Source organism: Coturnix japonica, unplaced genomic scaffold (assembly GCF_054131305.1).
Source record: "Coturnix japonica strain WE unplaced genomic scaffold, WE-NBRP24 Scf040, whole genome shotgun sequence".
NCBI lineage: Eukaryota > Metazoa > Chordata > Aves > Galliformes > Phasianidae > Coturnix > Coturnix japonica.
In genome coordinates, this window is record NW_028188943.1 from 5,054,401 (window position 1) to 5,082,082 (window position 27,682).

General features: G+C 47.6%; 2 protein-coding genes across 3 annotated transcripts; both read right to left on the reverse strand.

Moving 5' to 3' along the window:
- Positions 1–5,127: 5,127 nt before the first annotated feature.
- On the reverse strand, positions 5,128–10,773 carry LOC146753093 (uncharacterized). Of its 2 annotated transcripts, XM_085531240.1 has the most exons (5): positions 9,419–10,764; positions 6,797–6,874; positions 6,303–6,374; positions 6,110–6,211; positions 5,128–5,401 (listed from the first exon to the last, which is right to left on the reverse strand). In XM_085531240.1, the coding sequence occupies exons 1-5, from the start codon at positions 9,429–9,431 to the stop codon at positions 5,154–5,156; spliced, it is 513 nt and encodes a 170-aa protein (XP_085387366.1). In that variant the 5' UTR covers positions 9,432–10,764; the 3' UTR covers positions 5,128–5,153. The 2 variants fall into 2 exon arrangements, 1 of the variants encoding a protein (XP_085387366.1); XR_014940349.1 differs by lacking the exons at positions 5,128–5,401; positions 6,110–6,211; positions 6,303–6,374; positions 6,797–6,874 and adding an exon at positions 8,004–8,211 and having other exon boundaries at positions 9,419–10,773.
- Positions 10,774–11,554: 781 nt separating this feature from the next.
- On the reverse strand, positions 11,555–12,357 carry LOC146753094 (uncharacterized; the record flags this gene model as incomplete). Its single annotated transcript, XM_085531089.1, has 2 exons — positions 12,301–12,357; positions 11,555–11,998 (listed from the first exon to the last, which is right to left on the reverse strand). A coding segment is annotated over exon 2 (441 nt), but the record flags the coding sequence as incomplete, so codon positions are not given.
- Between the last annotated feature and the right edge of the window lie 15,325 nt (positions 12,358–27,682).

Here is a 27,682-nt window from a genome sequence, read left to right on the forward strand (position 1 = left end):
AGGTCAATTACCAACCTCTTGTTTTTAGGTCTGCCTTGTACTTTTCTGCGGAGAGAGAAGGGCGATGTTTCCAAAAGTCAGTACATTCATTCTGTCCTGTGCTGGGCTCTACCCACCCTGTGTATTTATCTTGTGCTTGTCTCAATTCTACCCATGTCAGAACGCCCCCAGTCTGAACTTAACTCTGTTCAGCAACTTTCTTGGTGGAAAAACTACTTATACAGCTGTTTTACAAGAGGGTTATACATTCAGTTAGGGCCTACACTATGTACTGAAAATACTGGAAACTTCCACTGCAAAAACACAATCTACCTCTCCCATCTGTGCAGCCTTGCAGACCCAGAGCATGCCAGGTTATTTCTGCTTTCATAGCATTTGCATGCTGTAGGGTGAGCAAAAGGTTCTGCTGCTTGATTCTTCTGCAAGAGCTGCCTACCGGCAAATGGTTGCAGGGATGGAGGATGTGACAGAAAGCATTTGTCTCCACAAGAGCAGAGTTACATTCAGTGCAGAGTGTGAGAGTCAGGTTGGTGTGGAAAAGCACTGACACGCTGGGGATGATGCAGTGCTCACATGTCTAACACTCACAGACATTACTGTCAGAAGGATGGTGCTGTGTTGTGCTTCTACCTTTGGCAGCCCCTGGAGAAATGCTGTGGCACACAGAACACCTTTGTATTGCACTGACTGCTGCCATGCAGCATGGATTTAACACACCAAATCCAGAGGAGCATGACTGCATCTAACTGCCCTGAGGAAAACTACTGTAGCTGAAGAGATGAGGAGGCAGCTGCTCATCTGCAGAACAAGCAGCACTGCCAGACATTGGGCCAGGTGAGCACCTCCTGCTGCAGCGTGATGATGACAGGGCTGGAGATGATCTGCAAAGCCAGCTTAAAAGTGGGAGACATGAGTCAACACGGCAGGAGGACAGAGGTGTTAGGGAGCAGCCAAGGCATCATCACCAAGCCAAGGCTTTGAAAAGTATCACAAAGCGACAGCCAGGAAGACTGGGATTATCATGAGCAGCAGCCTGGATGCTAGAGATTATTTGCTCCCATACAAAATGGTAGAGATCTTGCTGCAGACATCCCAAAGCCAGGCAAAATGGGAACCCAGAGCTCTGCCTGCACGAACCCCACAGCCAGAGTGTTGCAAGCTGAGCTGCCTTGCTGTTTGTTGCATTCATCCCAATCCCTGTGAATGAAGACTCGGAATGCAGTCAAGGCGATGATTGAGCATGAGAGTGACTTTATTCAATAAAAGACAGGAGGGCTTGAGAGGTCAAGGGTGAAGATGGGACCCCTCTTGTCAAGATGAGAGTGGCTCAGAGCTTGTGCTGCTGCCTGGTGCCTGGGACTGGCAGTCTGACTCTAAGTCCCCATCTAAGATGCTCAGCTTCACCTCACTGATGCTGACCTGCTCCTGCATGGTGGTGCTGCTGTTGGGGCACTCGGGCTGTGCTTGGGATGGGCAGCACTGCAAAGGCGCTGGGTCACAATCCAGGCAGGTGACTGCTGTGTCTGGCAGGCTCAGGTCAGCATCTTCAGCAGAGCCAGGAGATATGAGAGCATGAACGTGGATGAGCCCCTTGTGTCCATCACTGTTATAATGTGGAAGGCTGTCATCCGAATTGCAGCAATTTGTGCTTAATAAGAACTCTCCATTGATGGAAACACACTGCACATCACTACTTGGTTTGGATCTTTGGGGTTGACAAGGGCTCAAATCACCTAGGAAGGCATAGAAACACAAGGGTTAGTGTCAAACGTTTGCAAGTTGAATCATGAAAGAGGCTGTTGATACTTGGTAATAGAGTGGCGGCAGGAAGAAGCAAATAGGCTTCAAGCAACAGAGCCACTGTCTTGAAAGTGATCCTCATGCAGGTCCAGCTCGTGTGTTGTTTCACTGTAATCTGCTTCTTTGGGTCTACCTAGTGGGCAGCAGCACTCGAGCTGTTACTGATATCATTGAAAAGAAATGGAGACAATTGTTCTATTCCTAAGAGCTTCAAGGTGCCTAGAAGCACAAATAGAAACCAGCAGTATTTCATCACTTCACCAAAAGGAAGGTCAAACACCTGAGCTGTGAAGAGCAGTTTCAGAACCTATGCATAAGATCACACCAGACATACTTTGTTCTAACAACAGTTATGGCACATAGTCCATTTCCTTCAATATTCCCAAAATGAAAGGATGTGGAGCATTACAGGGAAAGAAACACTGCACACAGACACTATGACCCTGATTATACTCAAGCAGCAGACTTAAAACAAGTCAGAGTTTTAGATTCCAGGATATTTCAGGACCTATCGTGTGAAATTCAGTTACACAACAGTGCCTAGGTGCCTGCGTTTCAAGCAACTTTCAGATCACAGCCATGTAAAATAAAAACAAATTCAGTGCAGAAATAGCAAGCCTGTACCTTAATACTCATGAGATTATCCATTTTTTACAGCACTCTGACTAAGTTCTAAAACTTGCTCATCCCAGTTCACTTCAACAAGTTCCACCAGTTCAAGCAACGCAGATCTGAGATCCTGTGTATGTTATGCAGATAGAATTGAACAGTGCAGAAATAATCTCTGACAGCTTTAAGAGCTCCATTCTGCTTACAAACTCTCAGTCCAAAATTATTCGCAGTTTTAAGGAAATGAACACCTGAAGCAGTTGGATCATCTGCCATTTGCTGCATTCTGCTTCTTGGCATCATGATTAGCACAAAGGGTTTTCTGCTGTCCTGCAGAGATGGACAAAGTCCTGCTTACAAATGGACCAAGTTCCAGTGTACAGCAGAGTTTGTACCAGACTAACAAGCCACGTCATTCAATTCATTTGCTCAGGTTGTTATGCACTCAGAAAGGAAACAGAACTAACTGTTGAATTCTGAAGGTAATCTGTGGGGTCCTGTAGAGAGTGTTTTTTACAGCTAGTTAGCTGAGAAGGGTCGTAAACACGGTGCGGTTAATCAAGCAGCCATAACACCTGCAAGGACAGTGAGAACATCAGGATGCCCTGTGATGGTTAGAAACTAGCCATGGTTCTGGGAACTCAGCAAGGGAGTATCTTTCAGGATGATAACAACAAGCTGTTAAGATACTCGGGGATGGTATGTAATTGGGAACCAATGATGAGCTCCACTTTTGCAATATGTATGAGCTAATTATCCGTATTATAAATGTACACGCAGCCAAGGAATAAACGAGATTCGCTGATCATGTCAATGACAGGTGTGGTCGTCTGCTTTTCTCCCGCCGTTCTGCAACATCGTTGTTGTTTAGTGTCACTGGGTTCGTTAAACTGCTGTTCATTCTCAGATCGTTGGGTTTTTTTCATTTTTTCCCTCCTAGACCCATTCACAATCTTACTTCCCTTCCCCTCTCGGCCGTGCTGCACCGCGCTGTTAGAGAGGGGAGGTTCTTTGTTCCTTCTCTCCCTGGGTTTGTTCCCACTGTCACCGAGTGAGCTCTAGAGAGAACTCCGTGACACAAACTCATTGCAAAGTCTAAGCTAGAAGAAGCGTCACCTCAGTGTATCCCAGAAAAAGAACAGCGTTGAGATTTTAATTGGTTTTGGTTTTTTGTTTTATTGGGGGTGGGTTGTTTTTTGTTGGTTTTTTAGGGTTTATTTTTGTTTTTTTTGTCTTTTTTTTTTGGGGGGGGGGGGGGGGGGAGGGGGGAGGGGTGGAGGGGTGCAAGGGGAAGGGAGAGGGAGGGGACAGTTGTTTGGTTATTTTTAATATACAATAAAGCTCTGCAGTTCCGCTGTCAGTCGCCTCAGAGAGTTCCCGAAGGAGCTCAACCACATTCTGCTCAACATCGAGTTGTTCCATTGAGTGGAGCAATGGTAGTGTTGCAGATGGAGCAATGCAGGAATTCTGACAGGATCTCCAGGTGTATCCAGTTCATCATCTGAAAGCTCCGCAACCAAATTGGAAGGGACCAGTCCTCTTGTGCCATCTGTCAGCTCTCCCTGAAACCAGCCATTCTCACCCACATCTCCAAAGACACTACGTTTTGTCCGGCAGTCAGAGGAAGCTCGTTTTCTGGGTCCTCATTAGGACTCTCAACAGGAATGTAGCTGTGTCGAGCTAAGAATCTTCAAACTGCTGGTGATACCTGTCCCGGAGAATGCAGGATGAAGGACAAAAGCTCTGCTCTCACATTCAGGGCCGTCCTCTGACAGAAGGCAGCACTCAGGACTGTTCCCAAGGATCTCTTTCATGGCTTTCAGTTCAAGCTCCTGGTCTTCCAGATGACCTTGAAGACTTCGGGCCTCTTCAATGGCAGAATGGAACGGACTGGAGCTATTACGGAGATTCTTGTTTGACTGGGTCAGAATCTGTCTCGTTGCCTTCCCCAGCTCCATCTGCTGCTTCTGCTGCTCTCTTTTCCCTCTTGCGCGCTCTGTGAGAATGAGTTTCAGAAAGCACTACTCACTGACAGGAAATAAGGGGAAACTTGAAAGACTTTGCAACCTAAGTCCTGGCAGTGTACTGCCAGCGGCTGATTTGGCTGTCCAGGATCCTGGCACCACAAATGCTTCATTGCCAAATGCAGCAATAAGGTGTTCTGGGGAAAGGCCAACTCACAGGTAGTCTTTGAGCACCCATATCCCAAAACCAACGGCCAGCACCAGCGCAGGCAGCAGCATCGCTGAGACCGTCACCGGAATGCGGCGCTTCCGCACAGATCTGTGAGCAGCATCCTCTGTGCTTTTGCCTGTGTTCATCCCTGGAAGAAATGAGACAATGTCCCACGTTACCTTCAGCTGCGCTACAGATAATCTCTCAGTGTGCTTCATGGACCCAAGAGGTCATTTTGTCAGTGGGTGCCTCCGTCTCTGGTGCCGATGCACCGGAGGACAAGAATGATTGCTTCCACCTCTCGTTGGGTATGGAGAGGCTGCACAGGCACTACCCGTGTCCTCCTCTGGGCCGAGAGCTGGGGCTGTACTCTGGGGTCTGGGCTTGGTCCGTGGGGAGAGCTACAGAGCAGAATCCCTCACGCTTTTCCCGGCATGCGTGTCCTGAGCTCCCCCTGTGGGACGCCCCCCAGGCTGAAGGTCAGGCTTCAGCCAGCACAGGGCACAGCCAGAGCCAGCCCAGGGGAGAAACACTCCTGCTTCTTTTACATGTGCTCTATGCTCACATGCTCAGGTCTGGCTGCTGACCTGGTGTGCAAGAGCTGGCAGCAAGAGCCTGCAGGCACGCAGTGACTCTGGTTCGTGACACCGTATGATCATGGGACAGAAATTACCTGGCATGCTGGTTGGTGCTGCCTGCATTCCTCTGTCCGGGACCGGCAGTGTGGGATATCCGCCTTCCTGCAGCGCATCCGGGACTGGCAGTGTGGGATATCCACCTTCCTGGAGTGCATCCCGCTCACTTTGTTGGTCCGTTCCTTTAGAAAGAAAGCAGGGCAGTAGGATTGGGATGTCACGTGCCCTCATCAAAAACTGAGCTTCTCCAATCCCAAGCTCAGGTAAAGTCCAGGCCCCCCCCCAAGTACACTGTGAGCCCCTCTGTTACCCAAGGGCATTTGGGCCCTCCCAGCTATTGGACAATGCTGACTCCCTCACACCTCTTGAGAAATCAGCTCCTGTGCAAGGCCCTCACATACTGTGCTGTCACCAGCCCGTCACAGCCAGGTAGCTGCAGGCTGAAATCCAAGCTCCAACACACAGTCCAAGCCCTCAGAATTAGCATCTCCACCTCATTTCCAGCATTAGCAAAGGCAGCCAACCCTGCTCGGGATGCTCCTCCTGCCTTGAACTTGCTCAGCTGCACGGAGGGCTTTGGATGAACAGAAGCACAGCGCTTGCCACTTTGCCACTTGCTGCCATCTGGGTGCCAATGACTGCACAAAGCAGCTCTGACAAGTAATGGTTGTGCTGGGGGAGCAGCTGCCTCTGGGTCTTGGCTGGATGCAGACCATCTGGCAGCAGACCAGCTCTGGTGCTTGACAGCACCTGCAAGGTGATACATGGAACACAGCTGCAGCACGGCTCTGACCCATCCCTTCCTGCTGTGCAGGCTACAGCCTGCCCACACCTGTATATCACACCTCAGCTTCCCAGGTCCCACAGTGAACAGACTGAAGTATACCCACCACGCTCTGCCTTCTCCATTTCCTTCAGCAGTCGCTTCAGGAGACGGGATGAGCCCTGAGAGTATTTTCCTCGATTGGATTCATCCTCTTCTCTTTCCGGACCTTAACAGAATGTATGAAGTTAAATATCATGTGCATGAAGATCTGAAGACCAGCGGCGAGTCAGCCAAGTCAGTGAAGACAGAGTACTCACTGCTGGGATTCCAGCTGGGCTCCAGCACAGGAGGAAACCGATGACCGGGCAAGGCCCACACTGGGGGCACTTCTGCAACCAAAGACCCATGAAAAGTTTTAGTCACACACTACAGCATCAACTGAGTAGCAGAGCATACAGGGGACAGGGCCTGCAGACACAAGTGTGATCAGACACAGGTGAGGAGAGCTTCCGGCACATGTGGGGGCCTCCTTTTCCCTGAGTGACCTGTAGGGTCTGGCGGTGGTTGGGGAATGCCACAGCCCAAATACAAAGGTCTGGGCTCCCTCAGCTGCAGAGGGGCAGCGGTAACCTTCCCACTGAAACGTGGCAGCTCTCCGAGAGAAAAAATACTCATGGCTCATCTGTGCAAACCCTTCCGGGCACAAACAGGCTTGGAAGACCTGGAGAGGATCTCCAGTAAAATTGCACCCAGGTAAACCATGAGAGCATGAACGTTTCAGCCTCCAAGGAAACAGACACTCACAACTTACCCCTGGGTTGTCCCCCAGGCACAGGCATGAAGTCCGGATCCAAAGGAGCATCCGGAAAGGGAGCACGAAGCTCATCATCTAGAATCAAGAACAGATGAGATAAGTTCCCACTTATATACACTATATGATGTGATCTCCTTCTCCCTCAGTAACTGGATGTGGGGCATGGGAGAATAACTCAGGTCATGATTTCCAAAGTTGCAGGGTGGACGGGATGACCCGTAGGCTGGCACCTGGCAGCGTATGCAGTGCTCTCTCCGGGCCACGTGCCACATCTCTCACGGATTACATGGAAGAAGATGCCCATCACCCCCTACCCAGCAACACCCCCATGGAAGGCAGGCCCCAGGCAAGTGTACTACAGGGCCGTGGGGACACAGCCTGACTTCTTGCTCCCAGCGCTGCTCAGTTTGGGTCCCATCTCTACCCACTCACCTGCTCCCCGTGCTCGCCACAGAGCAGCACAGCTCTCCTGGAAACTCATGGCCACCAATAGGAGGAAGAGGACAAGGCGGGCAGGGTCCATGGCCGCCCCCACACTTGCACCACGCTTCCAACACCGCTGCAGCCACAGTGAGTGTCGCACTGAGCCAAGCCTGCAGCCAGGCCTTGTGAGCTCATGACGGAGCTCAGCACAGTCATAGGATGGGGCATTGTGACCTCACATCTCTGTGATTCCGGGTGGTGGCTCCCCGCAGGCTGCTGCTCTTGTGATGCACTGCACCAGGGCTGTGTGGGGCTGGTGCTTACATCATAGAAATGCAGAATCATAGAATGGCTTGGCTTGCAAGGGACAGTGAAGAACTCAGAACCCCAGCCCCACTACCTCGGGCAGAGATGCCACCCACAGAGTCTTGCTGCCCAGAGCTCCATCCAGCCTGGCCTTGAACACCTCCAGGGATGGAGCATCCACAACTTTGCTTGGCAAACTTTTGCAGAGCTTCAACAACCCCAAGAAGGCATTATTTATTTCCAGCCTGGTGCACCACCTCAGGCCACAGGGGTAGTGACGCAATATGCACAGGTTATCCACGCGTGTGAAACGTGCTGCAATTAAGCAAGCCAAGCGGATAAATCCTCTCCAGTGTGGAGGATGATGGCTGAAATACAAACACGGAGAAGCTGACCTTCCCACAGACCCGCCAAGTCAAGTGTCACGTGCTTACATTTTTGTTGATAGATCTGCAGTTTCATCTTTTTTTGGCTAAGGAAATCCCCTTTCCTGCACCAAGTGTATTTCCCACGTGTAACGTGCTTCCAAGCCTGATTTTAGTAGCAGATATTGAAGGCTTGCTAGTTGGCACCTCCCATCCCCAAAGTCCCAGTGAACTCACCCACCGCTGGCAACTGGATGCTTGGTGGCAAGAGAACCATCACCTATAGGATCCCACCCGGGTCTCCAGAAACTGTTGCACCTTTGGATACATGGCGATAAATACTGTGTCCATACAACACCCTCATTGAATCAGAGCCTGCCACCTTCCCTACAACCAGGCAAAGGGCGCAAAGGAAGCTGAACTGCTGAACCAGGCACCAATGGGGCTTACGTGTTTGCATCAAAAGACAAAATACCAAGCAGAGAGCATGGGAATCAGATGTTGTTTCTGAAGCAGAATTAAGTTTAAAAAAATTGATTTCACAGTCTGACATCAACCCTCCTCCACCCCTCCCATTCCCCCCCCAGAGCACCCCTCCCTTCCTTCCCTCTTTGTTTAAAGGAAACAAGGGGCCTGGGAGAGCAGGAAGGATGCAGGTAAGGAGTGAGACCTCACGGAAGACATCAGGCAAGGAGGAGAATAGATGTTGTAAATACCAGAAGAGGAGTTGCATCCCCCTGATAAGAACAAGAGGGGGTCTGCATGCTAAACAACTATTGAATATGTATCAGAATTCTGAGAAATCATTGACTATGTATGAGATGTACCTATATCTGTGTCAAGATTTTACAAGTCCATGTGCAAGTCTGGTGGAGCTATCCCGCTTGCACCCAGCGCTGGAATAAACATACCTGCTTTATAACCCATCTATGTGTTATAGAGTTTGATTCCGCAAGTCACTTACACCCCATATTTTCCCTAACAGCCACACTGGGTTATCTGGATTTGTTACACTTACCCATAGTTGCTGGCAGATGTTTCTCTCTCTCTCTCTGTCTTAAATCCCCACACAGCCCATCTTCCCAACTGTGGGTTTCGGTTAGGAGGTATGCACCCATAGGGTCCATGCCCTGCTTGTAGATATTTATCCTGCCCAGCCCCAGGTGCCCAATCTGAGGCAATAGTTTCACATCCCTAATAGGCACAGTAATATGAGCCTGGGTGGTTACAGTATCCCCTCCCTGGGTTTGAGCTTAGGCAAAAATAGTAACCCTTTTGGTTTAGACTGGGCTGTATAGGTACCAGGTCACACAGGGATGTAAGGAAGCTTGGTGTGGGTGGCGTTGTGCTGCTATACAAAATGTGATCACTGTGAGAATCCCCAAGTACCAATGGATACCCCTAAGGCCCATCTTTCCCCACAGTTCACTCCTCTGCCTCACTCGTCAACTGGGTTGCAACCAGCTACGAGGGGTTTTTTTAGTTCTTCTCAGCAGCAGTAGTGTTCTTCAGGGGAAGCCTTTACCTGGAATACCCATTGGGCTTGTCGCAGTGTGAGCTTCAAGTCGTCACTCCCGGGAGCTACCTCCCACTTCTCGTCACCGATGGGTCCTTTAACACGGCTGGCATGAGTCCATCCTCTCTCTGCGGTTCGAATAGCTGTTTCTGCAGTAAATAAAACAACATAGGGACCTTCCCCTTGTGGTGTTAGTGTAGCTTCTTTCCAAGTTTTTATTAGGACCCCATCCCCTGGCTGTATCCTATGGATTGCTATCTCCAATGGGGACTGCTGTGCAATCAGATCCTTCTTGTAGTTCCTTGCACCCATTCATTAATTGTATAAGATTTTAATTGATCATCTTGTAAATGGGGGTGACCAAGAGGTATTTCAAGAATTATAGGGCATACCATACAGCATTTCAAAAGGTGAAATTCCCAGATCAGTTCTGGGCTTCACACATATATTTAACAGAGCTAACAGCAAGCATTTCATCCAAGATGTCTTAGTTCCTATCATTAATTTTCTAAGTTGTTTTTTAATTTCCCCATTCATTCGTTCTACTTTACCAGAGCTCTGAGGGTGCCAAGGAATATGATATTCCCATTTAATCCTTAGAATTTTCATTGTGTCATGTGTAACCTTTGACACAAAATGAGGTCCCCTGTCAGAATCTATTGCTTCTCTAATTCCATATCGAGGAATTATATTTTCTAATAGTACCTTCACTACTGTTTGTGCTGTAGCCCTTGCTTTAGGGAATGCCTCAACATAGTTTGTAAGATGGTCTACAATCACTAATAAATATTTATATCTCCCAGTTTTAGGGAGTTCAGTAAAGTCCAACTGGATCCTTGCGAAGGGTTGATAAGCCAATTCTCGCCCTCCTGGGATTCTTTTTCTCATATTCTTTGCATTCACCCTCCAGCAAGTCATATATCCATTAACAATCCCCTTTGCTATGTTATATAGCCCTGTACACATATAATTATTGGCAAACTGATCCACTAAGGCCTGAGTACCCCAATGTAACATGGAACCTCCGTAACACCCTCATAGCTACTGATTTTGGTAAAACCACCCATCCATCAGATAATGTCCATTTTCCCATTTCATTTTCCCAAATTCCCATTTGTATCATCTTTTCTTTTTCCATAGTCATGCACACACACGCACATGCGCGCACACACTCACGCACACACACACGCACACACGCACGGACATGCGCACACACTCACATGCACGCACACACGCACACACACTTATGCACACACGAACACGCACACACACACGCACACACACACACAAAAGCACACGCACACGCACACACACACACGTGCACACACACACGCACATGCACACACACACGCACACACACACACACGTGCGCGCACACACGCACACACACACACGCGCACACACACGCGCACACACACACGCGCACACACGCACATGCGCGCACACACGCACACGCATACACACACACACGCGCACACACACGCATACACACACACACGCACACACACACACACACTCTCACACACACGCACACGCATACACACGCACACACACACACACACTCTCACACACACGCACGCACACACACACACGCACACACACACACACACTCTCACACACACGCACACACACTTGCACACGCACACACACACACGCACACACACACACGCACACACGCACGTGCACACACGCACACACTCACGCACACACACACGCACACACGCACGGACATGCGCACACACTCACATGCACGCACACACGCACACACACTTATGCACACACACACGCACACACACACACAAAAGCACACGCACACACACACACGTGCACACACACACGCACATGCACACACACACGCACAGACACACACACGCACACACACACACACGCGCGCGCGCACACACACGCACACAAACACACGAACACACACACGCACACACACACACACGCACACACACGCGCACACACACACGCGCACACACGCACATGCACGCACACACGCACACGCTTACACACACACACGCACACACACACACGCACACGCATACACACACACACGCACACACACACACACACTCTCACACACACGCACACGCATACACACGCACACACACACACACACTCACACACACGCACACACACACACACACTCTCACACACACGCACACACACACGCACACGCACACACACACACGCACACACACACGCACACACGCACGTGCACACACGCACACACTCACGCACACACACACACACACACACACACGCTTCCCCCTTTTCGTGGCCTTCCAGCAGCCGCGCAGCCCCACTGAAACCGCGTCCCAGTGCCTCAGCCATCGCACCCCGCAGCCGGCCCTCTCCCGCCCCCAGCCGCTGCTGCAGCAGTGAGGTGCCCCCCCGGGACACCCCCGGCAGTGGCACTCGGGACACGCCGTCCTCTTCCTCCTCCTCCTCAGTCTCCGACGCCTCCCCAGGAACCTTCAGCCCCACCGCACGGGTCCCGGCTGCGGTCCCCCCCGGCTCCGGCTCCGAGTCGCTCTCCGAGGCCTCGCCCAGCACCACCGTGGGGGACAGAGGGGCAGCCATGGTCTGCAAGAGCAGAACGAAAGGGAGGAGGGGGAATCGCGGGGAGAACAGCCCCATCGGGCACGGAGACCCCCGGCCCCTTCTCCCGAGTCTCAGGGGAATACCCCGCATAACAGCCCCGCATAACAGCCATGTGCTCCCCCGGCCTCACGAGACCCCCCGCTTCCCCGCCCCCCTCCCAGCCCCACGCGGACCCCACACACGTCCAGGCACCCACAGCTCCATCGGAACGCCTCGCAGTCCCTTCCCAGCCCTACGGGACCCCCCACGCCCCGTAACGCACCGCCAGCCCCGCAACCACTCACTCCCCTCAGCCCCGCACCGCCGCGGCCCCGGGTCACGTGACGCTCACCCCCATCCACCGCGCGGCGCGTCGTGTCGAGTGACGTCACGCCTCCACACGCCGGATGAAGGGCGCACCAATAATAGGCAGCAGTGAAAACCAATCAGATGGCCGAACAGGGAAGGGCTGGCCAATAGGAGGGGCGGAAGGGAGGGGCGTGCAGGAGGCCGTGCAGGGCCGGAGCCTGTGCCTGCTGCGCGTTCGTGTGGTCCGGCGGTGCCGCCCGGTGTCCGCTGCTGCTTGGGGCGGCGTGGGCCAGGGCCCTCATCGGGAAACACTGCGTCCTTCTATGGAAGCCGCCGAGCGCCTCGGCCTGCACTCTGTACATAAGGACGCGGCGATGACCGACTTGGTGTGCGCAGGGCGACGAGTCCGCTGCTGGGACACTGTCAGGGCGCGTAAGAAGTCGCGGTCCCTCCGTGTGTGAGCTCCCTCCAAGGACGAGAAGGCCGCCATCAGGTCTCCCCAGAGCCTTCTCCGGGCCGCACGAGCACAGCCATCTCAGCCCTTCCTGTCGGGAGAGGCTGTTCCTGGGCAATGGGGCGCAAAGCCAGGAGTCGGATGCAACGGGGGCATCCCCTGATGTTCCGATCCATTGCCCCGTGCTACCCAGAAGCGAGCAGGGACGAGGGAAGGGGAGAGCCTCCACTTCTTGTCTGAGGAGAAAAGGTGCACCGAGGGGACTGAGAGAAGGGGGAGAATGTGGGGTGCGGGAGTTGCACCACCACAGTTGACGCAGGCACTCCAGGCTTTAGGTGACGACTGCCCGAGAAATCCAAACACCAAACCTTCCTTCCAAATGAGCCCCACGCTGGGTTTTACCAAGCAGAGCGAGGAAGGAAGAAGCATGACATTTGGGCCTTGCAGGTGGGCATCTTTCTGTGCCAGAAGTTCTTTGTCCTCTTAATAGTGAAGGGAGTGACATGCGGAATCAAACTCTATAACCCACGTAAGCTTATAAAGCAGCTATGCTCGTCATGGCGCCAGATGCGAGGGGGATATCTCCTCCTCCAAGAGGACTCGCACTCCAAGAAAAGGTCTAGGTACATATTTACAGACAGAACATTTACATATTCATTACGTTTCACAGAAATGGCCTGGAATTCTGAGAAATTATTAACATATTGTCCGACTCTCTTGAACATGCGTCCTAAAAATGGGGTGGGGGTCTCCGGTGGTCATTGGATGAAGGCTAGTAGTCTACCCCGCTGTGAACTTCCAACCTTTTAGTGGGGGGTAGTCCAAACCAGCTCATACTGGTGTTTTGTTGAGCCGAGGCATCTGTTTCACTCTCCCATCTTCTACAACAGGAGTCCATTCTTCTTTCTTATTGTTGATGGGCGGCAAGTTTCCGTGGACTCTGCATTCTGTTCTTCAGCTTACGTGCCTGCAAGCGCCTTGTCCTTCAGCGTGGACCTTCAGCTGACCTACAAGGAAGATAACCACGCACTCCTGCTATCAGGTACTCCCACAGCCCGGATGGTAGAAGTCTATACAGTCTGGATAAATGTTCCCATGTAACCAATGAATCACCTAGGAATGAAGCTCAACTCACACGATGGAATTTCTGAAGTTTCAGTTTGCTTTTACAAAAACAAACAAACAAACAAACAAACAAAAAAACACAAAAAAACAAAACAACAACAACAAAAAAAAAAAACCAACAAAAAAAAAACCCAATGAACTTATGCACATATACGTGTACAAGCATACATAAGAGAAGCAAAGCCCTGAAGAAATTGCTGATACTGAAATGTCATGTATTTAGAAGGCAGGAAATAGCAGGTGCAAATGTAACATGAAGACCTAGCAAATCCAGCTCCTTTGCACATATTTCTAGCAATCTGGTCCCTTCCTGTTCTATCACATACTATTTGCAGGCAGAAGCCTGATTCACACATTGCACATGGCAGACCTATGCTTCAGAAGAGCAAGATGTTTGACTGAGAGTGGATGTTTTCCATAGGATCTCTACTTGTCTATTGCAGGGATGAAGAGGTACAGCAAATACCAGGAACTGCAAAGAAAGAAGAGGAAGGTCTCAAGGCTGATGTTGCTGAATGTCTACATTTCATGTCTACAATCCATGCCTGAATGTCTAGAGGGATGGATTTTCCCAGTACTAAGCAAAATGATTAAACCAAGCACCAGGAGAGATCACCCACCCATTGGGTTGGCCCTGTGTTCTCGGTCCCTGACTCCAACCAAAACTAATGGATAAAATAAATGGTTAAAATGAGAGATGCTTCATAACATTAAGTCGGACCTAAAAATTAGACATAGGGGATTTAAATTGAGCAGCACAAAACTAGGAAATTCCCTACTGTAACATCCCTGCCTCCCAAACAGAAACCCAAACCCATCATCTGCCCGCACCAACCTGAGATGCTGTGCAACTAAGTTAGTTGGCAGCTTGCTGCTATGACCCCCCCAAAAAGCCCACTCTGACAAAATTAATGATCTTCTCTCCAGAGTATGGTTTGAATTGTGTCCAGCAAGCAAAGCCTGCAGCCATATGCCAAACAATGAGAAGGAAATAAAATACTAACTAGCTGTTTGTTCATAAAGCTCCAACTATTCTGTGCACCACCTCAAACATTGCTGCTTTGTAACAGTTGGGTTTAAAGATGGCACTGGATACCCAAGAGAAGACTCAGGTTTGTGTTTGCTAACTTTGCATTTGGTGTTTGCTGAGTTATGGAGCTTCCCTTGCAGTTTTGGAAATGTCTATATAACAGCAATTGTCTGCATGGAGTTGTTACCCTGAGCAGTATCACAGTCAGGACTGGGTCCAGAATTCCTCTGGATATCAGCTATATTGGAAGCTATTAACAGTAGCAAACTACTGAAATATGATTAGAGGCAAGCTGATAACTCACTTTAAATCATAGCTGGCTTCTGCAGCCAGGGAGAAATAGCCAGACTCGCTGACAAGGCAGATGAAAGCCTCCAAGGGCTCTCTGTACCTCTCTGCCTCCCTCTGCTCCTGAGCAGAGATCCATGTGTATTCCTTGGGAACGCTGTCTGTGCCAGAGAGGTTTTAGCCAACCAGCTGTGATCTGCAGGACAAGAGGTCAGGGTCTCAGCAGGGAATTCAGAGCGGCTCTGAGCATCTCTGGGGAAAGCAATGGCAAGACCTGCGCGCTGCTTCTGAGCTCCTGACTTTAATGAGCTTTGCCAGCCCTCATGCTTCCACTCCACTGCCCCCAAACACAGACAAAGCAGTGCGGTTAAAGGAATTTACCTGCTGCCTCGATCAGAGAAACAGGCAAACAAAAACCGCAGCCTCGAAACAGGGAGAGGAAGAAACAATTGGTTGTCAGCTTCTAATGAATAAATTCTCCTTGGACTGTTTCTAGTTTGCCTAAGCCTGATCAATATCCATTGGGGAGCCTTCCAAGGGGACCAACTTTTAATTCATCTCCCAATTTCCTCTCTAGAGCCAGGACATCAGATCTAATTACCGCATCTGTTTACTGGTTTTACTTTTCTTCCTTGGCTGGACCCAAGGAAGGTATTATGCTCCTTGATGGGGAAATAAAGATGTAACAATGCAAAGGAAGCACTCAGTGTGAGCGCCCTGGGTGCCATGTGCAGAGAAACATTTCTGGCCTTCCTACATAAAGGTGGGGGTGCAGGGAGAGAGCCAGAGAGAATTGGTCGCTGGAGAGACTGTGCCAAGCACACGGAGACAAATGTGACCAGACACAAGGATGCTGTAGGCAGCCGTATGGAAGGAGATGCAGACAGAGTGAGGACAGAGAATACAGTTCCCAGGACTGGTAGACTCAGAGACAAAAACATAATGAGAATGAGTCACATTAAATATGATTACCTACGGAATCCACCAATCATTCCTCAATCGCTTTGTCTTGAGTTTTAAAAAGTACCTAAGCCACAGAAATTCAAGAAATTCATTTGAGTACCTAATCCCCTTAGTTCCCTTTGAAAATCCTGGCTACGAATCTTTACTCCCCCACATCTGCATGTAATGTACAATAGGGACATTTTCCCTCTGAATGCCAATAGAAGGGCCAACCCTCTGAAATGTAATGAAGAAAATGAATAGCTGACTGGATTCCATTGTTCAGCAATGATTATTAACGATGTGGCACGGCATACTGGCTGTTACTTCAGAAATGCAGATAACTGCTGCTGATAGGGCTTGGCTAAATCTGGGATGCACCAGCTTATAACCAAGTGACCGGTTTTATTTTGATACAGCCAAACTGCAGCCCTTACCAAAAGGCTGAAGCTGCCCAGACATCACATTGGCAGGAACGCTGCCACTCTTAGCTGGGGATTTCCAACAAGGAAATCAAAATAAATGTCTTTTAGGTCAGGTATCAAGAGAGTGTGGGAACAAAGAAAAGCAGCCACAGTGCTCCTGAGGGCCACTGATGCATAGTGCTTTAGTCTTAGTAATGCCAAGGGCTTGCTATTTGCGGCACTGTAACCCTTCACTTAAGCTGTTAAAATGGTGCTTTTCCAGAATGCCACCAGCAGTCTTTTCCCATATTGTTGCCATGCTGCTATTGTTGTACTTATCTACTTGTTGTTCTCATGCTGTTATTCTTATACTGTTTCTTTTGTGGCCTCCTACTTGCTACGAGAGCTTCAGATCCCTTCATGCCTTTTCCTGTTGGCCATTGGAGGGTTTTCCCCTTCCCTTTTGCTCTCTCTGGCTTTCACTTTATTCCTAACATAGAGTTGTTAGGAATCTTGTGACTTTTTTCAGATCACTTATTCCACATGGGGGAGAGTTAAAAGGACTTGGGAAAGGCACTCCTTGGCCTATGTCAATGTAGTCATGTGTGTGCTGGCACAGTGTCCTTTGCATGTTTTCCTACAGGAGCTAAAGCCCATGGTGCAAGAAAAAACACACTGCTCAACTTCTGGTGCTGGCAGTAAGAAGACTCAAAGCCTCAGGACAGAATGGAGAATAGGGGTGCAGTTGGTGAGGGTGAGACAGACCTCCAAACAGCAGCAGACAGAAGCTCAACTGACAAACAGCAGCCTAAAAGAGAGGGGAAGTGTGAGACAAGAGGTTTGTTTTCTCCTGAGCGAGGAAGAGATGCATTGAGAGGAGCAGAGATCAAGAAATCAGCATGCAGATCAGTCAAGAACCCCAGTCCATATCCTTTCTCTTGAAATGCTGATATGGTCTACACTTCAACTCGATGGAAAAACATCCTACGTGTCTGAACGCCAAGCAGAGCAAGAAGAGCCTTGGCCAAGGAGCCTTGGATAGAGCTTAGGTAAAGCCTCTTCACTTACAAACTTTGTTCTGCAGATCCTGCTGTCCTGATCACAAACTTTTGCCCCTCTGTGTCTACATGCATGAGTTAGAGATGATGTCAATGGTGCAAACAGAAAGAAAAACCCACAAAGGAAAGAAACAGAAGCATGGCTATCTGTCCAGAACCGAAACACCGTGGAAACTCTTTGTGAAACTCCGCATCACCAATGGCACCATCTGTTTAATTGGCAATACTGTTAACTTCCTGAAAAGTACTTCTTTACATTCATGTGTGAAAATGAGGAGAAAAAGACCCCATGGAAGGGGGTTCAGAACCTGGCAGAGAGGATTAGAGGTTCTGTTAACCCTAAATGATTGGCACTTGTTACCAGTGGCAGCTCGGTTTGCTCAGCGCTTCTATCTATGTCACCCAAATCACTCATTTGGGTAAACATGATCTGAGATTTCTTCAGCACCTTTCAAGGATCTGAGAGAATTTTATAAGCACCAATTAATTAAGACTCACAGCCCTCTCATGTGAGACAGGCAACTACTGTTATTCCTCATTTACAAACAGGATTTAAGGATTTTTCCAAAGCATTGCTGGGGATGGACTCAAGCATTCTGCATTGATTTTAAGGAAAATAAACCCATAACTACCCAACCAGCTAGGGGCTTTAAGAAGTGCCTTGGCCAGTTGTATGTGTCTCAGCCATGACATGGAAAGCAGTGTGCAAAATGAGGCTGCCCAGTATTCCCTCCGGCTCCAGAACGGTCTCTCCCCCTGGTGTGAGGGCAGAGGAGGAAATGGAACCTTCTTTCTATGGGAATTTCAAGATAATTCTTCACCGCAAACTTGAATAGAAAGTCCAAAACCTGAGATAAAGTCTCAGTGTTAAGATCCAGGCATCTTACAGCAAAACAGAATGATCCAATGTGTCGTTCAGTTATGACATTATTAATTTTGAGTCAACAGCAACAAAAAGCCATTTTATGTTGAAATGTCAACTCTAAACAAAATATTTGGTTACGTTTCTCATAGCTTGAAAACCTCTGTTTCTTTTTCTATTTTTTTTTTTTCCAGAACTGACATTTTCTCATTGCAAATTTCAGTTTAAGTGAAACCAAATTGTCTGATGGGAAAACACTCCTGTGAAAAATGTTAATCAGCTCTGAAATTACCATGCTTTCTGTCAAGAGAAAAACATAAAAGGTTGACTTTAAAACTCTGTTGAACCAAACAATAAAGAGCTGGCAGTGCTCTGAACCAGGCTGAAGTGCCAGTTGGGAAGGATGAGAAAATGGTCCTAAAAAGGAAGTTCTGACTGAAGCAGAAGTGTCTTCTGTACGAAGCTGTGGGTATCAGAAGATATTACCTTTTGTGAGGGAACTAGAGAGAAGAAACTTTTCTTGTGCCCTGAAAACCAAAGTGTAACAAAACATGTGCAGAGTAAATCTACCAGCTCCTCTTGATCTTGCAGAAGTCGGTCTGCCTTGTGCTGTAAAGCACGAGGGTTAAAACCTATTATGTATCAGTTATATCTGACTGGTCAAGAGCAGAGATCCCCAGGGGTCAGTGCTGGAGCCTGTCCTGTTCAACATCATCATTGATGACCTGGATAAGGGCATTGAGTGCATCCTCAGTAAGTCTGCAAGTTGGGAGGGAGTGTTGACCTGCCTGGGAAAAGAAAGGTCCTGCAGAGAGATCTGGAGAGCCTGACTGCTGGGCTGAGACCAATGGGATGAAGTTCAGCAAGACCAGTGCTGGGTTCTGCACTATAACTGCCACAACCCCAGGCAACACTACAGGCTTGGGGCAGGGTGGCTGGAAGACTGTGTGGAAGAAATGGATCTGGGGGTGTTGGCTGAGGCTGGGCTGAACATGAGCCAGCAATGTGTGTCATCATCCCTTCAGCTCTTCAAGAAATGTGTAGGTGCTGTGTTGAGGGATGTGGTTTAGTGGGAATTACTGGTGATCATTTGACTGAATGATCTTGGAGGTCTTTTCCAACCTCAATGATTCTACGACTCTTTATACAGCACAGCTCTTACTCAGTGGAATTTAGCAATAATCCAGTATTACAGTAAATTTGTGTTATACTCAGCATGGTAAACAGCAGTATATGTCAGGAACCTTCATCATTCATTGCCCAGAAACATCTTTTTAGGTAAATTTCAGCCACTGTTGAGCTGCTCCTGTATTTGTTTATTTACACTTTCCTTTTTATCTTCTGTGATCTCTTCAATCATTTTCTTCATATTTGGACTCTCTATCCTGTGGCTCTCCAGGAAACACTGAATATTGCTGCACCTATTATGCAGTTCAGCCTCTCCCTGCTTCTGGAAACCTCTTTTTATGTGTATGCATTTTATGCTGAAGCCCCAGTTTCCTACGACTTAGTGGTTTTTTTTTAAGTACACCAGTAAATTTTGTTACTTCGTTTTCCCTTGTCTCTTTTTTGCAGACAGGAAAAACAAAATGCTGCTGGTTAGTGAAGCACAGTTTTTCTTTGCATGGTAAAGTTGCCTCATCTCTGTCAAACTGTTCTCCTCTATGAAATTTATAATGCTGCTTTCACTTGTTGCTTCAGACAGTCTTCTCGGTTCTCAACTAAGGCAGAATGCAATAACACAGAGTTATATAAAAATAACTTGGGATGCTCTTATCACACAGGCTGCTGACTTTGTGTCCTTTCCCTGTGTATGCTGGACACCAGACCAGAGATGGGAGTTATTTGGCCCTTTGAGTCTAGTTCCCACCGTTTTGCCTGTAACTAGAGCAAAATTCCCTTCCATAAGTTTCCTTTTAAAAACGACCATCTTAAATATAGTTCAGTTGTCTGCCTGTTGGTTATATGGTCCTTCCCCAGTCTTTCTCTCCAACTCTTTTAGTTACTAGTTTAGACATATCCATATCAAGGTTACCCCATTTCTTCTGGTGTTTCCATGAATCTTCCCTTGCAAGCATTTACCACAGTGCATTTAAAACCTTTTTTTTCCTGTCTTCTTGACTGTTATTATTATCATAGAATCACCTGGGGATTCACGCAATATCAAGAAGCCTCCAGGCTAGGAATAATCCTTTTCCTGAAAGGTTTACAGTCTAAGTAGGCAGGACTGTAAGTGGCAATGAATTGAAGCAGAAGGTCAAATAAATAATCTAACAGATCAATAGCAAATGTAAACAAGTTCCTATTTGCATTTTTCTGATTTGCCCACCACAAACCACACAAACATCTATGGATGCACCTATTGGTCACATCTGCTGCCTTGTCCATGCCACAGAACACCTGCTTTGCCCTGCACACACTAAAATTGCCCTACCATTCCCTGGGCTTGATATAGAACTAAGGTTGGCTCTGCTGCTCATTGCCAAGTGTGTGTGGCCAGCAGTATCACCATGAGACTCATGAGATGGCTTCACTGATATGGAGTCATCTCAGATATCAAAACATCTTTGTGTCTCTTATTCATTTTGCTGAAAGAATGCTTTTTTTTTTTTTGCTTTTTTTTTTTCCTGTTAGAAAAGAATCACAGAACTATTTTTAAAAGAAGAAATCAAAGAAGCCAGGTTGCTTACAGGTCCTGAAAATTTCTGCGCTTCCATACTTGCACAATCCTCCAATGGAGACACGTAAATACAAAACCCATCAAGTGGAAACACATGCAGTCAGGTAGAGACAAGCAATTTCCATTTGTCACGCAACGTGCAGAGCCAGGCACGGGCTGTGCAATCCTGACCTCTGGTCTCAGCCATCACCAGGGCTGTGTCTGCACCACGTCCAGCTGCCGCCCTTCCACCTACACTGGGGGAGATTCCCTCTCCACCTCCTCAGTAACAATAGGGTCTGAATCATGATAGTAGAATTGGCAACGTACCTGAGTGCATGGACACATATCCACCCTGTATCACAGTGATAGCAGATCCTGCTGCAGGGCCAAGGACTTAAACTCAAGGAAATCAATCCATGCCTCTTGAGCTTGTTCTTGACATCAGCTCTGCTGCTTCCTGATCTCTGCATCCTTTCCTGCCCCTTTGGATTGGCAAAGCAAGAAAAACATACAGTTTTAGGCCTATCCCCTGGCAAAATGGCTGGCTCAACAGAAAGAATACACAATCCTCTGCAGAGGCACAGATCCTATCTCCTACTGTAGATCACATCAGATAACCCTATAAAAGGGCTTTTGTTCTAAGCTTCTATTTTGTTTGATTAAGAATTTAATATAATTTCTGCTTACTGAGTGTTTGTCTTCAAGATAAATCATCTAAAATGATTAATAAGTGCGGTTAATTATTTTATACATTTATCTATGTCTCCTGAGTGATAACAAAATTGTTCTGGTAAAAACAAAAACATATAACTTAATTCTTAAGTTTCTAAGCTTTGATTTAACATAGGAAATGTAAAACTGACCCACTACTGAGGAATTTTGAGTTCATCAGCCCTTAATGAAGCTGGTCTCATTCAGGGAAATCCCTTCTGCATGTAGTGGAAATGCTCAGTCATGGCCTGAAACAGTGATGGAGCAGGTGGGAAGGCAGGGCCAACCCAGGAGAGCTCAGGTGCAAGCAGTGCAGCTGAATAACTGGAAGGGGTGGAGGCAGGATTCACCCCTTCCCAGACCTCATTTAAGGGTTGGCAGTGGAGCTGAGGGCATCTCTTGCTGGCGATCCCTGCCTACCTGAGGCTCTACAGTGGTAGGCAATTCTTGTCTTTCACTTTTTCCATCTGTGGCTGCCGCATTTGGGTTTGTTGTCATTTGCTGTATCCAAAACTTTGCTGCCCTGCTATTACCATCTCAGCATAGCATTGCAACAAGCATAGGCTGCATAAGGGCTGCCATTGTGAAGTGGTTTCTTAGTTAAAAATTTAGCAAGTATTACCCTGCTCTAATACCATTTCATTTTCTTTTTCTAACAGTAAGAGGAAATCAAGAAATCACTTCAGAAGCACATGAAAATACACAATGTGAATGGATGGTCTCTCATGGAAAAGAGTGTTCCAATGGTGTCTGCCCAAATAGTGCTGTGATAATGTTTTTTCCCCTTTCTTACATCACACCTCTCCCAAACTCCAAGCCATGCAGTAGGCAGGAAATGCCATTAAAATCTGCACATAAGATTATTATGAAGAATGCATAGCTGAACATCTGAGGCTCTCAGATTAAGTTTGAATTCTTTGTGTCAGCTCTGACTCAAGGGTTTAAATCGTGGCATGGCCTTGCTCCTTTTTTTACAGGACACACAGTATTACCAGGTCGTTTTTCTCTATAAATCTTGGGTGTACACACAGAAGCTGGTGCTGTATCACCAAGTCCAGTCTGCTGGAGTAATTGATTTGAAAAATACAAAAAGTGTTTGCCATCCTTACTCAGATCACATATTATTCTATTCTGCAAGAAACCCCGAGAGGAATTTATAGGATTATTCAATGAGTGAGGTACTATTCATGGTGAGTAAAGGTGGCATAATGAACTTGCTGCTGATTATGAGCAGCTTTTCCTCACTTACGCTACTGTAAATTTAAATTAACTCCACTCAATCAATGGCGAATAATTGATATAAAATCAGAGTAAGAGGAGAATTAGTCTGTAAGTATGTCTAGAATGAATAAACAGCAAAAATTTGCTGGCATGTAGAACTCCCCCTTGAAGCTTAGCGGCAAGGTTACTTTTATAACTGATTGCTTCATTCTCAGAAGCTCTGCACTGCTGCTCGAAAAGGAGGTCTATACTGAGTTGCTACATGCTAAAAACACACATGGTTTGCAAAATCCCATTGAGTCTGGGACAGCCTTTGGGCACAGCCTTAGCAAGCAGCTCCTGTGCAGTGCCCTGCTGTGCGCTGCCAGCTTGCAGCTGGTTTTGCACTGGAGGACACTGGGCTGACACAGGAGAGGAGTGATTTGAACACTGCATCCCCTTCCTCACAAGCAATTCAGCAGATGCTTTATAAGAGCAAACAGAAGCTCTTGCCTTCAGCTGGGAGGTGTCTGCTCCTTCCTGCCTCCCCAGAGCAAGCATTGCACTCAGTTATGTTTGTATGGCAGTTCCCACTGTGGGGTTTGGAGCTGGCCAATACCTCTAGTTACTAACACAAAGCTATTATTATTTAATCTGCGGAGACCTCAGGATGCCTTTCGGGTGGCATATTTTTAACGCTCATGACTGTATTGCCTGGATATCGTTTAATTTTAGCTCTGCTTATTAGATTTAGAGAACAAAAAAACCTGCCTTCCTCCCTCTGTGATGCTGACCCTGCTCTGACCTGAACTCTGGCCATGGCTTTTCCTGCCCCACTTCCCTCTCCTTCCCCTCCCCCAAGCAGTGGGTTGAGGAGGGTGCCATCACCTCTGGAACTTGAAGATTAAAAGGCAAAAAATTGACAGTAAACCGCCAATGGCTCATTTACTGTTGACGGTGAGTCAATCAAAATCCTGCTTTCCCTCTGCTTCCTGGCTTTCCCATCTGTGTGAATTCATGACCTGATTTCTGATGTGTTCCATGCTGTTACTTTTTTCCCCTCGGAGTTTAATTGCTTCTGTTTCACATTTGGGTGCTGAAAAGTTGACAGAAGCTGTACAATCCCCTCCAGCAACAGATCCTATTTATAATGCTGTAAACTATGTTTTGCAGTGATATGATTAGTAACAAAAGGGAGAAAATTACACAGAAATGTGCATCTCTTTGTATAAAACCCTGTTATCTGCCAAGTTTTACTATGAGGATCACCAGAAATGTTAGCACAGCGTAAGGAAGCCACCAAGTCTGCCTGCACAGGGCATTCTGAGAGCAGCACCACAGCGACTTGCCCTACACCAGGGACAGCATTTACCCAAACAGAGGTCAGAGTCAGGACTGAGCATCCTCAGGCACAGTGCACAGAGGAGGAGGGAGAGCAGGGGGAGGAAGGCTGGAATTTAGAGATTGTGGCAGCAAGGTGGTTGTGCTGTGATCATCTAAGGATGTCAATAAGGCTAATATCTTTTAAAAGACCGATCATTATAGCTGGAGGGAAAGAAAAAAATGAGGAAAGCTTTTGGGCACATAAACCCATCTTGAATGACATTTCAAGTCTCCTTCCATTTTCACAGGGTCTGAAATAGACCCATTTCTTCTTTGTCAGGAGCCCATGACATTTTTGTCGATATTTTTCTACCTCTTTTTTGTCTTGAAAACACATCTGAACTTTTATTTGCTGGAAACCACATATGCAGTAAATAAAAATGGATACCTAAAGTTACCAAGTGTTTTATTTACTAAAAGATATTCTCGTTCAGGGAATGCTTGATGACTGTTTTGGTATTACTTTAGTATTTTAATTTTTAAGAATTGAAATGATCCAGAAACACTCCTAAGAACCAGGAAACTGAGGAAAGCTGGATGCACCAATGTTTTGCATAGGGTTTCTCTTTTCGCATATGCCTTTTGGGGTGGGAGACCTTTGCCTGAGATATGCCTGACCCACTCCACTGCAATAAGATGACCGTGAGAGCAACTGTTGGAGCCTGACTTGGCCTCAGCCATGGGCCAGTGCTCACTGATGGATGTTTTTAACCCTTATGAGGTTCTTTCCTAACTCTGGGCTCTGCTGAGCTGCCTTGTAGGACTGGAGCACAGGGAGGCCTCTGACAGTGATTCAGTCCTCCAACCCTTTTGATGTCATTAGACTTTCCCCAGACGGGTGGGGACTTCTACGAGTAAAGCAAACACCCACCTTTTTTGCAGTCAGACATTTGTTTCATCATGCTGTAGATCGTTATGTGTAGCCAGACATTAGGCAGCATGTCAAGGCCTTCAAGAGAGACCTGCTGCTCAGAGAGGTAACCGACTTCAGCCCAAGCGAGGACATCTTCATTATGGCCAAGGTAGCCCAAAGTTTTTAAGGCAGAAAACACAGGACTCCGAGCAACAGTGAGCACTGAGGAGACAAGGTTTGGCTGAGAACAGACTCCAAGCAACTGCTAGCTCTAGTCTGAGTGTACCAGAGGGATGCTATCAGCTTCTCCATACTAACAAGCACCAGTTTAGAGATACACTGGCAGATAAGCAGCAGAGTGATCCTTCCCACCTTCCCTGAGGCTGTAACACATTAAGTAAGGAATAAATCCCTTAAGCTGCAAGCAACAAATGTTCCTTGTGGACCAACTGGAATGCAGCTTCCTATCCTTTTCCCTCCCATGGCTAAAGTCTGTCTCTTAGCTGCTTCCTCTTCCACCAAGTCTCCATGAACAAGGAACAGCAGCTCCTCAGCTTTCAGCACTGGAATGGCTCTTCTATCGCTCTGACCCGTTTATTAAGAAACTCTTCTAATAAACTGCAATGCTAAGCTAGTACACTGCCTGGTTCTCTCCAGCAGGCAGCTGTTCCTAGAGGGGAAGAAATAGATTTATCCTGCCACCCACAGCACACCCTGGCAGGAAGTTTGGATGCTGCTATCATTCCATCAGTCTTTTTTAGCTCTCTCTTCTTGCAGGCACTTTTTGCTGTGTCACAGTGTTTGTGCTTGTTTATGTGGCCATGCACACATTTTCATGTTCCTGTAACAGGCAGACATGTGGAGATGCATAGGAGCTGCTGCATCTCATGATGCTGACATATGAGAACTTATTTGTTCAGCCTAGATCTGCTTTGCTCCCCCCTGTTTCAGCCACGATTACCTTAATATATGGAGGCACAATAGCAGTCTCCTCACTTCATTACCCCCAAACATCACACATCTCTCCAACATCCTGAATACTATTTCATTCGCAAATGTAAAGGTGGGCATCCTCGTTTACCTCTGACAGATGGCATCTGAGCTATCTTCAAAGATATGTGCTTTTACCCCAGAAAAGAAGCAAAGTCAGCCACGTTGATCTGATCAGAGATGGATGGGATGGAAGTAGGAATGGCAAGAAGAGTCTTATACTCTTTGGTAGAAAATCAACACAGAGCAGCGTGACAGTAATTACTGCACCTGGTTTATGATTCAAAGAACTGGCAGTACCAGTCCAGCTACTAATAGAGAAATCTGTCCATTAAACTTACCTTAAATGTTCTGTGAAAGACAGCAAAGTCAGGTCCTGTACAGGGACGTGAGCCTGTCAGTACATTATCTGGTCTTCAGTTCCAGCAAAGCCTTCTGCTCTTAGACAAGAGAGTCCAGTTTCTCTCCCTTCAGATGATGAACTGGCTGGAGAGTGTCACCACAAAAATGCCACAAGGAGCAGATCCCAAATGTGACTCCCGTGGCAATATGGTTTGGAAAGCTTGCAGCGCTGTCACCTGAGGAACACCACCTCAAAACACCGAGGCAGGACTTCAGCCTTCACCACTTTCAACCCAGCACCAGCTCTACAGAGAAAAGGGTATTTAGTCTATCAGATTTTGCGACAGGACCAGTGGGAAGCAGATTGAAAACCAGCAATTCGGGCAGCTTATAGTTATAGCCCAGGAAATAAAAAAATGAGAGGTGTAGGGGTTTAGAAATGAAGGGTAGGAATGAAGACCTAGCGCTGTCTTTCAAGAGGTTCAGAATTCCCCTCAGCCCCTTTTTAAAGGCAAACCCCTGCAGCTAAGGCCAAGGCAATGCAATGGCTGTGCATCTCATTGCACAGAACTTCTTGTCCTTTTACAAGGGCATCTAGTGCCATCTTCTCCAGAAAAGCCCTTTCTCTAGAGACATAGGTGTGCTGGTGCAGCATTTCTGTTACCACATTACCTGCCTTCCTTCACATATCCTGGTGCACACTTACATGGACAGCACAGTTTTGCAGAGGCACTGCACCCACGTCGAGTTGTCAAGAGGTAATGTTACCTTTCCAAAGGATTGCTGCCAGAGTGACAACAGCTTTAGAAATGTGAATCTTCCACATTCAAGGCTGAGGTCCTGGAAGCTCCTCACTCATTTGTCCAGGAGCTCTCTTTTTTTTCAGCACCCAGGCAGAGATGTGCAGTGCAGTCTAACAGAGAGGAGACCAAAGCTCTGTCCAAGATTGCCTCTGTGGATTTGGACAAATAACTTCATTCACTCTGTTTATATTTCCTTATCCCTATGGAGATGATGCTTCACAGGGTTGTTCTAAAGGTAACATCAGTTTACTACAACTGAGCTGCTGAGCAC